The sequence below is a fragment of the Berghia stephanieae genome, chromosome 11 (genome assembly GCF_034508935.2).
Source record: "Berghia stephanieae isolate SIO BIC M18660-M18661 chromosome 11, UCSD_Bste_1.3, whole genome shotgun sequence".
NCBI classification, from domain to species: Eukaryota; Metazoa; Mollusca; class Gastropoda; order Nudibranchia; family Aeolidiidae; genus Berghia; species Berghia stephanieae.
The window spans coordinates 26,751,646-26,767,354 of NC_088370.1; the positions used below are offsets into that span (position 1 = coordinate 26,751,646).

The 15,709-nt window shown below is 34.6% G+C and overlaps 1 protein-coding gene across 1 annotated transcript in view; it reads right to left on the reverse strand.

Moving 5' to 3' along the window:
- Positions 1–212: 212 nt before the first annotated feature.
- Positions 213–15,709, reverse strand: part of LOC144957049 (structural maintenance of chromosomes flexible hinge domain-containing protein 1-like) — a 62,535-nt gene continuing 47,038 nt past the window's right edge. Inside the window, exons 43-50 of the mRNA XM_078887996.1 lie at positions 14,119–14,238; positions 12,447–12,548; positions 11,216–11,304; positions 10,504–10,610; positions 9,854–9,924; positions 8,870–9,041; positions 7,943–8,101; positions 213–6,358 (exon numbers count right to left, since the gene is read on the reverse strand). Of these exons, the coding sequence (XP_078744122.1) occupies positions 5,973–6,358; positions 7,943–8,101; positions 8,870–9,041; positions 9,854–9,924; positions 10,504–10,610; positions 11,216–11,304; positions 12,447–12,548; positions 14,119–14,238 (1,206 nt within the window). The 3' untranslated portion in view covers positions 213–5,972. The remainder of the gene's footprint in view (positions 6,359–7,942; positions 8,102–8,869; positions 9,042–9,853; positions 9,925–10,503; positions 10,611–11,215; positions 11,305–12,446; positions 12,549–14,118; positions 14,239–15,709) is intronic.

Genomic DNA, 15,709 nt, shown 5'->3' on the forward strand with positions numbered 1-15,709 from the left:
AAACCAAGTAATCTCATTCCAAGACAAAGACAGAAAGCAATTTGGAAAACAGACACAGGGTGACAGAAGACACAGCAAGTACCTCCCTGCCCACTATGGGAGGTCAGGAACCCCACCCAGCTATAGAGGACAAAAGACCCCAACCATGGCAGTCATCCTGAGTGGATCTGTACTCGCCATTGAAACAAATGAAAAAAAGCATCCAGGCCTTATCATAATAAGAATATTCTTTTGTTTAATCTTTTAAAGACGGAACAAAACACAGAATCTTTACACGAAATCAAAGGTCAACAATTAATTGCTTAAAAAATAGACATGAAAACCATGGGAATCCAACAAAATTAAAATCAATGAAAATTGTTGTAGATATAATTAGCTGTATGAGAATGTCAGTCACATTCATACACACACTCACAAACTAACATGCACACATTTTACAAATCTGCCACAGGAATCGAACAAAAAATCTTAAGACATAATTGGTAGTGGGGGGGGGGTTATCAGAATTATTTTTTTTTAATCAGCACCAACCCAAAGACTACGATTTCAATTCCAGTCCTGTCCTCATCTCTATGCATTGCCACTTCTAAATGTCTTGAAACTGGTGTAATTTAATTCAGTTAGTAATGGACTCCAGAGGAAAAGGGCACATGTCACAAAATCAAATTTAATGAGTTATGTCCCTTAACCCTCTCCTTCCCCACTATTGGAGAATCGTGACATTCGTTAAGATACAACCAATATTTTTCTTATTCAAATTTCTCTTGTACATCATAAAATTTCAAGAAAATAAACAGTGTGTTGCAGAGCATATTTTGCTAAAGAAAATATGTTTCGCAAGAACTTTACTGCTATTGTGTCAGAGTGATAAAAATATTTTTTTTGTGTGAAGTTTTGGGAAAAATCCTGAAAATGGCTGTTAAGGAGATAGTAGTGTTCATAATTTGTCAACGTTTAATATGAATTTAGTGAAGAAGGGCACCAATATCATGAAAAAGGGAGGAGGACGAAATAAACCCCATCCCAATATTTTTGAGTTTTCTCAAAACAGAGTCAAGTGTAACATGTATGGTCTTCCTTGGTTACAAAAAAAAAAGAAAAAATTCTGCCACTTTTCCTAAGAAAATATCTGCTTTTACCGATTAATCTGTATAAGAGGCAAGTCTGATTACACACAAGATTTACACACACACGCACACAGACAACCAAACACGCCTACCATACACACATATATATCTACATACGCACACACGCACACAAATAAACACACAATCATTCAAACACAATGATCAGTTTATTAATAAATGCAATTCAATACCAATACCAGAGCAAATTAACTTGCATCCGATGACAAAGATGGAGAAATAACACTTGTACTTGTAGGATAATTCCTATACTACATACAAAATACACATGACTGGATTTGAATGAAAACGAGAAATTAATAATATCAACTTTTTTATTGGACGACTTCATGATGAATGATTGCGTCACAACATTTTTTTCCCAAAGACACAAACAAACAATGGAATACAATCGACTTTTGACACATTTTCTAATCATCTATTTTCTTATGTTAAATAAGGTGATTGCTTTCTTCGTAGAGGTCATCAAACATCTCAAAGTCTTGACAAAAATGTTTTATTTAACATTTCCATATCGTTTCAATTCTCTTCATAAAGTGTCTTAATTTAAGCATTTCAATTTCCCTCGTAGTAAAGCTTCCTAAACATTTCAATTTCCCTCGTAGTAAAGCTTCCTAAACATTTCAATTTCCCTCGTAGTAAAGCTTCCTAAACATTTCAATTTCCCTCGTAGTAAAGCTTCCTAAACATTTCAATTTCTGTCATTTTTTGGACTGTCAATTGTCAAAAGCTAACAGAAGCTTTATTACAAGAAAATATATCTTATTTCAATGCTGAAGTGAAATTGTATACTATTCTGACACTTCAATTCAAGCATTGTGAACGTGAGTCGCTTGAGATACATTTAGGTCATTTCAGCGCCAACAAAAAAGGAATATGACGTAAATGTCAAAAAATTTAGATTTAACTATGAGGCACTAACTTTTTAAAAATTAGACAAAAGGTAGTTGCTCCATAATTTAGTTTAGAGTTTAAAACTAGATCCAAGAGAATTATGATGTTTGTAGCTATTCTGAAATCCCAACTCCCACACTGACACTGTCACTCCACTCAGGATCTTCACCAAGAGGAACAAACTCAAATAATTACAAAATATAAACTACTTTTTTTAAAAACCTAACATACATAATTATCTCATAAAAGGATGATTTTCTTCCTCTTCTTCTTCTTCCTCCTTTTTAGTCTGTAACTTCAAAATTGTGAAGATTCCGTGGCATTGTTCTATCTCTGGAGATGAGGGACTATTCCACTGCCTAAAATTTTACAGTATCAAAGAGTACAAGTGAGCGTACTCTCTTGAACAAGGAACTACAAACTTTGAATTTAATGGTTTACAAGGGGGGAAAAAATCCAATCTATAATCAAAAGATCTGACTTCAAATTATAACAAGTTCAGAGTCAATTGTACAACATTTAATGATGCATGAACACTTATATTATATTGACTACTTTTATGGATTATATATCATTGCGTAAAAATACAAAATATGGTGTACAAATAATAGGAATAATATCATAATGGACCATTTATTTTCGCTAGTTTCACAGCGTTTGCAAAAACAAAAAACAATTTAAGTCATTTTTTTCTCAACATTAACAAAACTGAAGGTGATGGGGAAAGTCAAGAGTTTTAAGAATGAGCTAATAAATGCAGAAGATTACACACAAGATTCACAGACACCAAGCACACATACGCAGACAGACAACCAAACAAGTAACCAGTAAAAAGGGTCAAACAGAGAACAGAAGTAAATCCGAGAGCAATCTACAGTGGAATCCTGATAAACCCAACACCATCAAACCAGAGAACGATTGGTTGACTTTATCCATTATCGGTGGAACACACACTTATTGAACAACAAGAGGTGTTGACTATCAGACTCGTGTTAACTTTATATGGATTCACCATATTTGTGGGACCGTTCTGAAAGATGGATTCACCATATTTGTGGGACCGTTCTGAAAGATGGATTCATCGTATTTGTGGGACCGTTCTGAAAGATGGATTCATCGTATTTGTGGGACCGTTCTGAAAGATGGATTCATCGTATTTGTGGGACCGTTCTGAAAGATGGATTCACCGTATTTGTGGGACCGTTCTGAAAGACAACTCAAAAATTCAACCCAAACATAGGGTCCAGATCCTCACCAGAAGGGATATACTCAAATGGTCAGCTGAGGAAAACCAGGACTAAGACCAAAAACAAAAAGACAATGAAAGAGACAGTAATGGTTGACCTCTTGACCTCCCTCACTGGGACAGATATCAACAAGTACGAACATTGCACTTTAAATTATAAAAAAATCTTTAATACCATTTGAATCTTAGAGGACTAGACTCTTGATAACCACTTAATAACACAGACCTGCCAACCCTTCACATTCCAAAAATGGAATCAGAACGCCTGAAAATAGGAATTTGAGACAAAAAATAGGAATTTCACCTCACTTTCAACCCCCCACCACCACCACCACCCTCTCTCTCTTTGTTTTGTTTTTTTATTCTCACCATTATCATCATTTTTGATAATCGGAATTCCTATAGACAATGGCGGAATAGTACAAAAAGAAAGAGTGAAAATAAGAATGATTCCGCCAAAAGCGGAAGGGTTGGCAGGTATGAATATTACATAGAAAATAAAAGTGGTAATGGATTTTAACATTTGATTAGTCTTCAAAATATTCTGCCACACTCTGAAAAAAAAACAAAAAAAACCCACATATTTTCAGAAGTTTTTGTTTTTGAAGGGTTTTACGGTGCTTGCAACACATTAAGGTTATATCAGCGCCAGTAAAAAGGAAGAAAATGGGATAGTAAAAAGTTCTAGAATTACAATTAATGCACCCAAGAAAAGGTAAGACAAAGGGGAGTTGGTTCAAATAGGGAACAGATGTAGATTGCAAGAGCACACCGTCAAAGTACTTGGTTTGAGATCACCTAAAATTCTCATCCAGACACAAGCACAGGTCCCAACTAAGAGGAATACACTCAAATGTTTACAAATCATATAATATAATATGTAAACTAAACATAATACAATGCATAACAAAGAGATGATTTACAAGGAAAAAAATATCATCTCCCAAAACTATAATATACATTCGACTGATTCCCTCCCAGCCAAGGAACCCCGGCTGGGGTCAGGACAAAACTAAGTAATCTCATTCCAAGACATGACAGGAAACAAATGGAAAACAGGTACAGGGGGATAGAAGACACAGCATGTACCTCCCTGCCCACTATGGGAGGTCAGGATCCCCACCCAGTATTTTCAGAAGACCCCGTCCAGAGCTATCAGAATCGCCACATTCACAACAACAAAAATAGAAAATAAAAAGGGAACAAACGGAAGAGCATCGTGCATGATTGTTGCATATAGATAGTTCAAAGATGACGTCACTCAGGCCTTTGTTATTGTTTTTTTGCCATCCGCGTTTATGAGTACTTCTCACTAAACTGTATTGACTAGACAATAAACGATCATGGTTACACACAGTTTTGTGTGTTGGTCCGTTATACTTCTGGATGTTGTGAACTTCTTAGCCAAGTGCATACTATCTATAATGAATAATGTCAATCCTGTAGAGAAAATACCTGCTAATAAAATTATTTTTTTCTTTGATTATCAAATGTTTTAACTCAAAACAAATCCATTAAAAATGGTAGCTTTGCTAGGATGTCCATCTCCAACAATTTGGGATTTAAAAAAAAAAGAAGAATAAAATACACAACTCATATACAACTCTGTATAAAAACACTCATTTAAAATTTTGGCCAGAAAGCTCATCCTTCACACATCAATCGATTGCAATGACTCTCATCTTTGCAAATACTCTCAAACTTGGTACTTGCAAAGTCACAGATGTGAGAGTAATTACAAAGATGTGAGTCATTGTAATCAATTGATATGTGGAAGGATGATTTTTCTGGACAAAATTTTTTTTTTTTTTTTCAAGGTACTGTCGAATTATCATTTGCTTCATGTGCAGGGAACTCACTTACTGCATGGTTAACTATTTTACAGTGCTGATGGTGACAAAAAGTGAAAAAGTAGGAAAATGTTGAACGATTGCCTTCAAGCCCCATTTCTACTGCACTAAACCCCACTTTTAGAGAAATTGAGATGATAGACTATCGCTGATACTCTAGCTAACTTCTGGAGAGTGAGAAACTGCACCTGTGTGTTCCACCACACATCAACTCTCTCATTGCTAGCACATTGTTTCGAGAAAATGTAATTTTTAAAAGGAGGAAATTCCTCCTCTGGATTCCAAAATCGCGGATTTCCACGGATCCGAGGAAAACCATCAGCACTGATTTTATTTACATATAGGTTCGTAATGCTTTGTGAGCTCGTTACAAAACGTATTCTACGTAAAAATATTAGACAACTTTATTTCCAAAAATCATACCCAGAAGTGAGTATGATTTTTTTTTTTTTTAAAGGGGTGGGGGGGCTACCTTTAGTAGTTGTACAATTTGAATGGACGGACCTAGGAATAAAAAAACCACTTCTTTCCTATCTAAGAAGTAGTCTTTCAAAGCCATTAGGAGTTTACCCTTGTTTCTATAGCGTGAAACGGACAATAGCAATTGCTTGCTACCCTTTGGGTAGGACACTAGTCTATCTCAACTTCACCCAGGATTGATCTCTTTCCCTTTGCATGTGAAGTGAGTACTCTAACAGCTGAACTATTGGGACTCCCATTTTGGAAGATTGGGTCCTATACCTTTAAATTCATCTGTGGACGCAAGGCGTAAGACCTGAGTACATTATATCAATTCCATTACTTTTACATTCAACCCATCAAAAAATCCTATTCAATTCAATTGGCTTTTCTCAATTTCTTTCTCCCGTCCTCCGACACAACCGTGGACATGGAGGCGATGCGGAGACTGGTACGGGAAGGGGTAATGCTGGGGTCAAAGGTTGATGTCGGATTCATGGTCGTCATTGTTGACGATGACGACGACGGTGCACTCTTTCTCTTGCTGCCTGAGGAAGTCGTGGTGGACAGGGGGGTGTGTCGGTTGCTGTTGCTATTGACGCTGCTGACGGTTGAAGGCTCTGGATCTAGCTTTTGACGTTTGGGGGTGGTTGGAGCTGATGATGATGAGTTGTTGCTGCCGCTGTGGTGGATGATGGAGGTGCTGGATGCAGGAGATTTACTAGCTCGTCTTTGAGACGGAGTGCTGGTTGATGAAGCCATACCTGGCAAATCAAAAAGGATGAAAATGTATTTCAGAAGTTGAAGTTTTGTTTGTTTAAAAAAAAAACTAAACAAGCGTCTATGAAAGGTGCCAGACAAAGCAAGAATGAATACACACTTGTTCAGTTCTTTATCTTACACCGGTGCCTGTTCCTTAATTTCTTAATTAGACATTTTATTTGGTTGTTTTTAAGGGTTTTACAGCGCCAGTAAAAAGGAAGAAAATGGGATAGTCGAAAAATTCTAGATTTACAATTGATATTAAAGCACACTAGAAAAAGTTAGATAAAGGATTTTTAGATAAAAGATTTCTCAATCATAATACAGTGGAATCCTAATAAAGCCAACACCGCCATATCAGAAAGTTGGTTGATTTTATGCAAGGTTGAATTTATCCATGTATCAATGGAACCGATAAAAACAAAAATAAAACCCATAAAATTTGGAACCAACAAGAAGAGGTGTTGACTTTAAGCACAAGTTGACTTTATGTGGATTCCGCTGTAATCCCCCTATCTTTTTTTACTGTTATAACAGCAGAGAATTCTTCTTTCGATCTCTGGATTCTATGCAAAGTATTATCATTTCAACAAAGTATTATCATTTCAACAAAGTATTATCATTTCAACAAAGTATTATCATTTCAACAAAGTATTATCATTTCAACAAAGTATTATCATTTCAACAAAGTATTATCATTTCAACAAAGTATTATCATTTCAACAAAGTATTATCATTTCAACAAAGTATTATCATTTCAACAAAGTATTATCATTTCAACAAAGTATTATCATTTCAACAAAGTATTATCATTTCAACTGTATTTTTGTTGGCTGGGGAAAAATTTTGAGGCTAAAATATTCCATCTCCATTTTTTTCTTTTTTTTTTTATGATGCTGTATTCATTAATTTTTTTTTGTGGTAATAGGGTACTATTCAATTCAAAGGTTTAATCTTAGGCAATTGCAAATATAAGTCATACAGAAGGTGACGAATTCATGCAGGTCAGGTCACAGAAGCCTGAAATCTAAATCCAACAAATTTTTTTTAAAAGCCTGAAACTTATCTTGAAAGTGATATATTGTCTCTAAATGGTATTAGTATTATGTTGGGATGACCGAGTTGCCATAAATAAATGATTAAAATCCATTTCAAAAAGCCGGAATTGTACGGCTATGTGGTCTTGTGGTATGACACTCTCTTTCAAATTGGAAAGTCCTGAGTTCAAGCCTCGCACGGCGCATAGTTGAGTGCTTGGAAAAGACTCTTTACTCACATTCTCTCACCTTACTCTCAGGTGTAAAATGAGTACCTGGCCGTTAACAACATTGTCTCTGTCCGGAAAAAAATTATAATATCGCTTGACAAGCGTCATGTCTCGTTCTACATGTTAAGTGTTGCTGTTGGTCTGGGACCCCTTGTAAAGCGCTTTGAGCATTTTAGTGGAAATTGCAATATATTTTTTAAAAGCTCAATTTTTTTCAAAAATAAACAAAATTTTGCACTCATGGTGATCCCTCCATTTTTGGTGGTTATGCAGAGAGTGATGTAACAGGGTGTTTACAGTACTTTCTATGTTGTCTTACCAAGCTTCCGTTCCACTTCCTTCAGTCTGTTCTCCGCCTCTTTGCATTCCTTGTACTTGCTCATAGTTTCTGGAAGTTTCTGCTGGTTGATCTGTTCTTGCAGCTCGTCTTGAGTCTGAATGTGAGTGGACAGGGCCAGCTGGTACTGGCTCAGGGATTCTGGGAGAGGAAGATGAGGTGGGTGGGAAGGGAGAGTGATTAGGATAATACGATAACACAATACACAATAATAATAATAACAATAATAATAATAATAATAATAATAATAATAATAATAATAATAATAATTATTATTATTATATTATTATTATTATTATTATTATTTATTATTATTATTATTATTATTATTATTATTTTATTAATAATATATAATAATAATAATAATAATAAATAATAATAATATAATAATAATAATAAAAACAATAACAATAACAATAATAATAATAATAATAATAATAATAATAATAATAATAATAATAATAATAATAATAATAATAAAAACAATAACAATAACAATAATAATAATAATAATAATAATAATAACAATAATAATAATAATAATAATAATAATAATAATAATAATAATAATAATAATAATAATAATAATAATAATAATAATAATAATAATAATAATAATAATAATAATAAATCATTTGTATAGCGCACCAATTCTATGAATTCATTCTCTAAGGTGATCGACAATAAAATACATAATCACAGAGAAAAAATAGAATAAAGAGTACAGCACTGAAGATTTAGTTAATAATGATTTTTTTTCATTTTTCCCTTGGAAACTACGAATTTTTCACATTTCTAGTAGGCAGCTCAGGTTTATTATAGCATGAAAAGCACAGGTAGGTGGAATTGTGCACCCAGAATCCCGTACAAACACACAAACAAACAAACAAACAGTGAGAGAAGATTTACCAATTTGTGTGCAGACAGCGTGATAGGCCAGGGGGAGGGGCTGACCAAAAATAGAACCTTTCAGCTTCTCCACTGGAGGGGCTCGATTCATGGCGCCACCAAATTTACCGTTGCTACGGATACGGTCCCCGCTTCGTGTCAGAATGGTAGGACAGTGGGTGTGTTTCACAATCTGCAAGAGGAAGAGAGAGAGAGAGAGAGAGAGAGAGAGAGAAAAAAAAAAGATGGCCATTAATGCAAAAGTTGTGATAGACAAGTGTCCTATCTGTATTTGTTGCTTTTTTTTTTAATGCTTCCCATAGAGGTGATCAGTTGTCACAGCCATTTCATCTAAGTAAATAATTACTACAGCTATTAGACACAGACAAATACATATTCAATATTTAAAACGCTATCAACATAGGAATACATGGGGGGGAAAAATAAAAAATTTAAGACTAATCCATTCACCCAGCAGTCATTGAAGAGTTAGCGTATATAGAGTGAAATGCCCATTAAACGTTCTCAAAGCACCTTACACTAGAGAAAGAAACATAACGCCTGTTCACTGTTAGGCGATTTTACCATTATTTTACAGAGACAATGCTGTTAATGATCAAGTTCTCTGAGCGTGACTTGAAGCCAGGACCTACTGGTCCAACACGAGTGTCATATTACAAGATCACATAGCCGCACAAATCTGATAGTGAATACTAGCGTGTTATCAAAAGGGTAGCGAGCAATTATGGCAGTCAAATGCAACAGAAATCATACTAAAAGAAATACACCAATATTTTTAGATTTAACTTAATTTACATCATACAATTATAACACGTCAATGAAAGAGTAATATTCATTTCATGTCAATTGTAATGAAAATAAAATAAATATTTAGAACTCTGAAATAAGAAATTTGTACTATGCAATCTGCTGGGTAAAAATATGTAACATTGTAGCACTCTGAAAATGCCTTATATAAAAATGATTATGAATTGATATTCTTACTTCTTGTCTGTAGAGATTGGCATGGTCCAAGTTATCCAGAATGAGGGTGTCGCCTAGCAACATTCCAAACACTGGGGTGGACAGGGAAAATAAGGTATTGAATGAGTGAATGGATGGATGGATGTATGGATGGATGGATGGATGGATGGATGGATGAATGAGATGTGGATGGATGAATGAGATGATTGTTGGATTGATCGATTCATTAGTTGATGGATGGTTGGATAAATTGATGGATTTATAGATGAGTAGATGGATGGATAGGTGAATGGATGATTCAATAGATGGATAGATGGTTCATTGGATCATTGGATGAATGGATGGATGGATGAGTGAGTGAATAGATGGATGGATGGATGGATGAGTGAGTAAATGGATGGATGGATGAATAGATAAGTGAGTGAATGGATGGATGGATGGATGAGTGAGTGAATTGATGGATGGATGGATGAGTGAGTGAATGAATGGATGAGTGAGTGAATGCATGGATGGATGGATGAGTGAGTGAATGGATGGATGGATGAGTGAGTGAATGGATGGATGGATGGATGATCCATAAAAGAAGGCAGGCATGTACACTTATTAGACATGTGGGTCACATACATTCGTAAATTGTACAAAGACAAAAAGTTTCAGTCATCATCCCTTACCAATGCGACAACTGTCCTCATCCTTGGTGAATTCTAGAAGATTCCTGGCATAGACGGGATTGCCAGATGGCTTGAAGCTTGGATTAAACCTGAGGTGAGGGAGAGGTCTGGAGGATGGTTGAAGAGATAAATAAAAACAATGGTGTATTAATAATGATACCAATAATAATAATAATAATAAATAATAATAATAATAATAATAATAATTAATAATGATAATAATAATAATAATAATAATAATAATAATAATAATAATAATAATAATAATATGATGATGATGAATGATGATGATGATGATGATGATGATGATGATGATGATGATGATGATGATGATGATGATGATGATGATGATGATAATAATAATAATAATAATAATAATAATAATAATCCATATCATGAGGAAGTGATCTCAGAGCCCTAGTTGGGAAAAGAACAAAGTCCTCGGATACCTTTTCAACACATCTTCCAACCAACTACGGGGTCAATCTATACATTCAATATGTTCAATTTGGGAACAGGTCACACAGTTAATATCAATTACTACACTTGATCAGGAGTCTGAAACATCTGGTAAACAAACAAAACAAAACAAAAACAAACAAAAAATAATTTAAATCACCAAATTGGACCTCATAAATGAACGGCGAGGCTGATATATGAAATCATATGAACAAAATAGAAATGAACAAATGTTAGGAGTTGTGTCCCTTACTTGGACCAATCTGGTAGATTTTTCCTATAGATGGAGTCCAATGGTAAGACTTGCTGTCTGCCTTGGGTCCTGGAGTAAATCTCCTTGGCCTGGATAAATAAAGCGATAACGAAAATTAATGACAATAAAGCTGAATATTTAAAATCTTAGGATTCTGCGGCTTTTAGGTCGAGTGGTATGAAGATTGATTTGCAACCTGTAAGTTGAAAGTTCAAATCTATTTGGTGGGTGGTGCAAATTTGAGCCCTTGGAAACAGCTAGTTACCAGATGGCCACGTGTGTGGCCAAATATATAATTTTGTTTCTTTTATTAAATTTTATTCATCTATTTTTGTCTCAGTGATATTTATCCTAGTCTATTCAATTTTCTGTTTGTTAAAATTTAGTTCATTTTAAGTGGGTCAGTCTTAATGTGAAAGCCATATGATTTTCTATTTAGCCACTTTTGAAGTCGAATTTGGTCAGGTTAAAGTCTGGCCATCTGGCAGCCTTGCCTCGCTCACGTCATTTTCGTGTCGCGCGATGGGGGAGCAAAATGGCCGTCTCCATATTTTCATTCATACGGGAAAAGTACTTATCATAGTCCAATGAAATTTGAAATATAAATAGAAGAAATGTGCATATATAACCTTGTGAGCAACAAAATCTCTCCTCTTTGTAGTTTTAGAAATATTTTACTCCAAAGAGTAAAAATCTATTTTTAACAGTCTTCTGGTAATCATACGAGTTTTGTCGCTTGACATAATCTAAAATGACCTCTTTTCTAACTGTGTGCCAACTTTCAGTCATATCCATCGATAAACAGCGTCGTAATTAATTTTTTAAAATAGCATTACGGAATGGCTTCGTCCCATATTTTGTCGCGAATTTGGGCACTTCGTGAGCGAAAAAGAGGCCCAAAGATTTGTGCGGGATAGTCATTGCTACATAATATGGAATTTTCTCTCCCCATACTTGGATGGAAAATTTGGCTGTTGACAAAGGGAGACAAAGCTGCTGAAAGATGTGGACTGTAGACAGTAATGCTCAATAATGAATATAACACACAACTTCGAAATAAAGAACAAAATACCAAACACAGAACATTTCGGGATCAATTCCCATCTTCAGCCAGTACCAAATAAAATAATAATTTTAATACATCACTTGAAATAAACCAGACAGATGACAGAAAAGTAATTGACAAGGAATTGGCTCTAAATGAAGAACTACTTGTGATAGTATGACTCACCTTTTGTGTGGTGAGAGTGATGACACAGTCCATATCGGCAGACATATGCCAGGACAGGACAGTTGCTACGTCTTCCTGCGGGACCAGAGCCAAATGGGCTATCTGGAGAGAGAACAAAAATGCTAGTACATGAATGATTGAAGTTGAATATATATATATTTTTAAAAAAGAACATATGAAGATATGTGATGAAAATCTGATAAATAAGATAAGACAAATGATGATTGATGTCATGGATCCAAACAAAAAAAAAAGAAAAAAAAATCCTAACCAAAAAACAAGGATTTTACAAGAGGATTATGATCTGGAGAAAAAAATACAACAGGCAAATACAACATTGCAAAGTTTCTATTACCAACCATGTCGACAATGTTAACAAATAGAAAATTATGCCCTTCCTTCCGCAACAACATCATAAGATCCTGTCATTCTCCTAGGCATTCCATGAAGGAATATAGATAATTCATCAAACAAGATGTCTGTGTCAACAGGAATCATCCATGTTGTCTAAGTGAGCAAATTGGGGATTAATAATCTTGCCCAAGGAAATAAACAAAAGCGCCTGAAGCAGGGCTTGAACCCGGAACCTTCTGGGTCACAGTGCAATGTCTTAACCACTCTGCCACTTCACCCCCAATGTAAACATTAATAAAGACATAAGGCCCACTGCTTGGGTTAATTTCAGTTTCTGTACCATACATGGATACCCATAGGATAGCACTGTACTCTAATGAAAAGTACTTTTATTCAGATTAAACAGACCAAGCTACCCAAACACTGAAGATAAGACAGGAGAGATTTTTCTTTTTTTTTTTTAAATTGACTAGATCACGCATCAAAACCTGCTGCTTTGCTTACGAGTCCAGCACAACCATACAAAAAAAACTTACAGTGCCATTAACGAAAAAGAACCTTCAATAGACAACAAATCATCAAAAAAAAAAATCTGGGCTCAAACTTTGTTGATGTCGTTGTGTTTTTAAAAGTTTTAACATTTCTCTTAGAAATTTGATTTAAGACACTAGGAAGGTCATTCTATATCTAACACATTCTTATCTAACCACGAGGGGTGAAGTAGCCCAGTGATTAAGGCATTGCACTGTGATCCGGAAAGTACTGGGTTCGAGCCCCACTTCAGGAACTTTCTTTTTTTTTTTCTTTGGGCAAGATTACCAACCCCCCACCCAACGTTCTCACTTTGGACAACATCAGAGGTTTGTTTTAATGGATTGTCTATATTCCTTCATGGAATGCCTGGTCTACAGCATCTCAATGGGGAACGGTGCATTCTTTTCTTTTTTAAATTTCTAAATTGGCTTCAACAGTCATGACGTCACTTCCCTCGAAATGACACATAGTAACTTAGTAACTGGCTCTAAACTATCGGAACAATGGCGGACGCCCTTATGAAATACTTCTCCGACGAGCATAAAAGTGTATCCAGAGGAGAAAAACATGATAAATCTGATCATGTTTTGACTTTTTCTACTTTCTGATCACATGACATATGAAAAGTTCTAGCCAGCATGAAGAATAAAAAGTACCAATTTTCTTTGTTTAGAACCAAGCTGCTCAACGTTGCTGGGCGACGTGACATCAGACTATTGAATCCAATTACCCCCCCCCCCCCACCCCATTGCCCCTACAATATGGGTAGTTAGTTATTTCTGACCTTTCCCAAGACTTGAGGATCTTGATCTGCCTTAGACAAAGTACAAGACCTGCGGGGTTTGGCCAGCAAGGCTTCTCTGTCCCTGGTTCTAGCTGCTATCAATTTCTCTACACTCTCAACCTGAAAACAAGAATGCAAATAAAATTAAGCAATATATTAAAAAAATAAATAAATAAATAAAAATATAAATTAAAAATAATAATAATTATAAAAAATTAAAAAAATAAAAAAATAATAAAATTATAATTATTATTATATTATAATATATTATATTATTATTATTATTATTATTATTATTATTATTATTATTATTATTATTATTATTATATATTATTATTATTATTATTATAAATAAAATGTATTTTTTAAAAATTAAGCAATACATGAATGAATATACTTATTCTTTTTTTTTTTTTTTAAATAGGGTTGGGGATCAACATTGTTCCGTACAGCCAATGTTAACTTGTTATCATCGGACACAGAATTACTGACTGGCATATCTATAAATTCTAAAACTATTTTTCACAGATTGATATACGAGTAACTTGCACACCTTTCTTAAATAAATAAGGGTAAATCCATTGCCTGTTGATTAAAATAGTATTTAGAATATCTGATGGGGGGTAATTATAAATCCTTAACCTTTGGCCTTAGGATTTGCCATAATTTGGCCGCTGATGATTCTCGTCTCGATCTATGTTAATTTCCATTCAATACAGTAATAATATCATAACTAATATACATAACTCTTTTGTTTAGACTAATTTCATCCCTTCATACATGCCTTATTTAATTTCTATTAATTAATTCTATTGTTTCAATCCTGGGATTTCCCGTTTTCATGACTGTCTGTTGCATCTCTAGGATAGCATAAGTGCTTTCCCATTGGAACTATATATAACAAAATTGATTGTCTTTATGTAGGATTAGGATGAAGAATGAAAGAAAACATTGCTCTTGAATAAAGCCTTTACACATTGTAAAAATAAAAAATAAAAATTTTCGTTTAAAAAGTGTTCCGTCACTCAAGCATTATGATGGGTCATATGACAACATTGGGAATCGGGTATCTCCCAGCTGCCCTACTGCCAAATTCATTTACGCACACCTACTCACTTTATAGCTAACCGATTTTGATCGTTGATGGCTCAAAAGATTCGTCTCGATCTATGTTAATTTTCACAATACATGAGTATAATAAGTAAAACAGACGATTGTCTGTTTGTAATAGCCTATATTTCTCTGCAAATATTGCATGTTTTCCATGAGTTAATCAAAATAAATAAATAAATGTATAATTGAATAAATAAACAGCTCACCACTTCACTGAGGCTGAGACATGAAAAAAAAAAATGAGGTCTAAAAGAACAGATTTCTTTCCACAACTCTTTGGTGGCAAATGTTGGATCAAATAAATATATGAAATAATGCCGTCCAAGAAATGCAAACTTATAATGAAAATACAACAAGAAATGAAGTGAGTAGGAATGTGCCAGAAGACAACAGAAAATAAAAACTTTGCGGCGGCGATGGGAGCTCAACCCCCCCTCCCCCGACTTTACTGGTACGACAACTCCACTTGGCCAGGGAG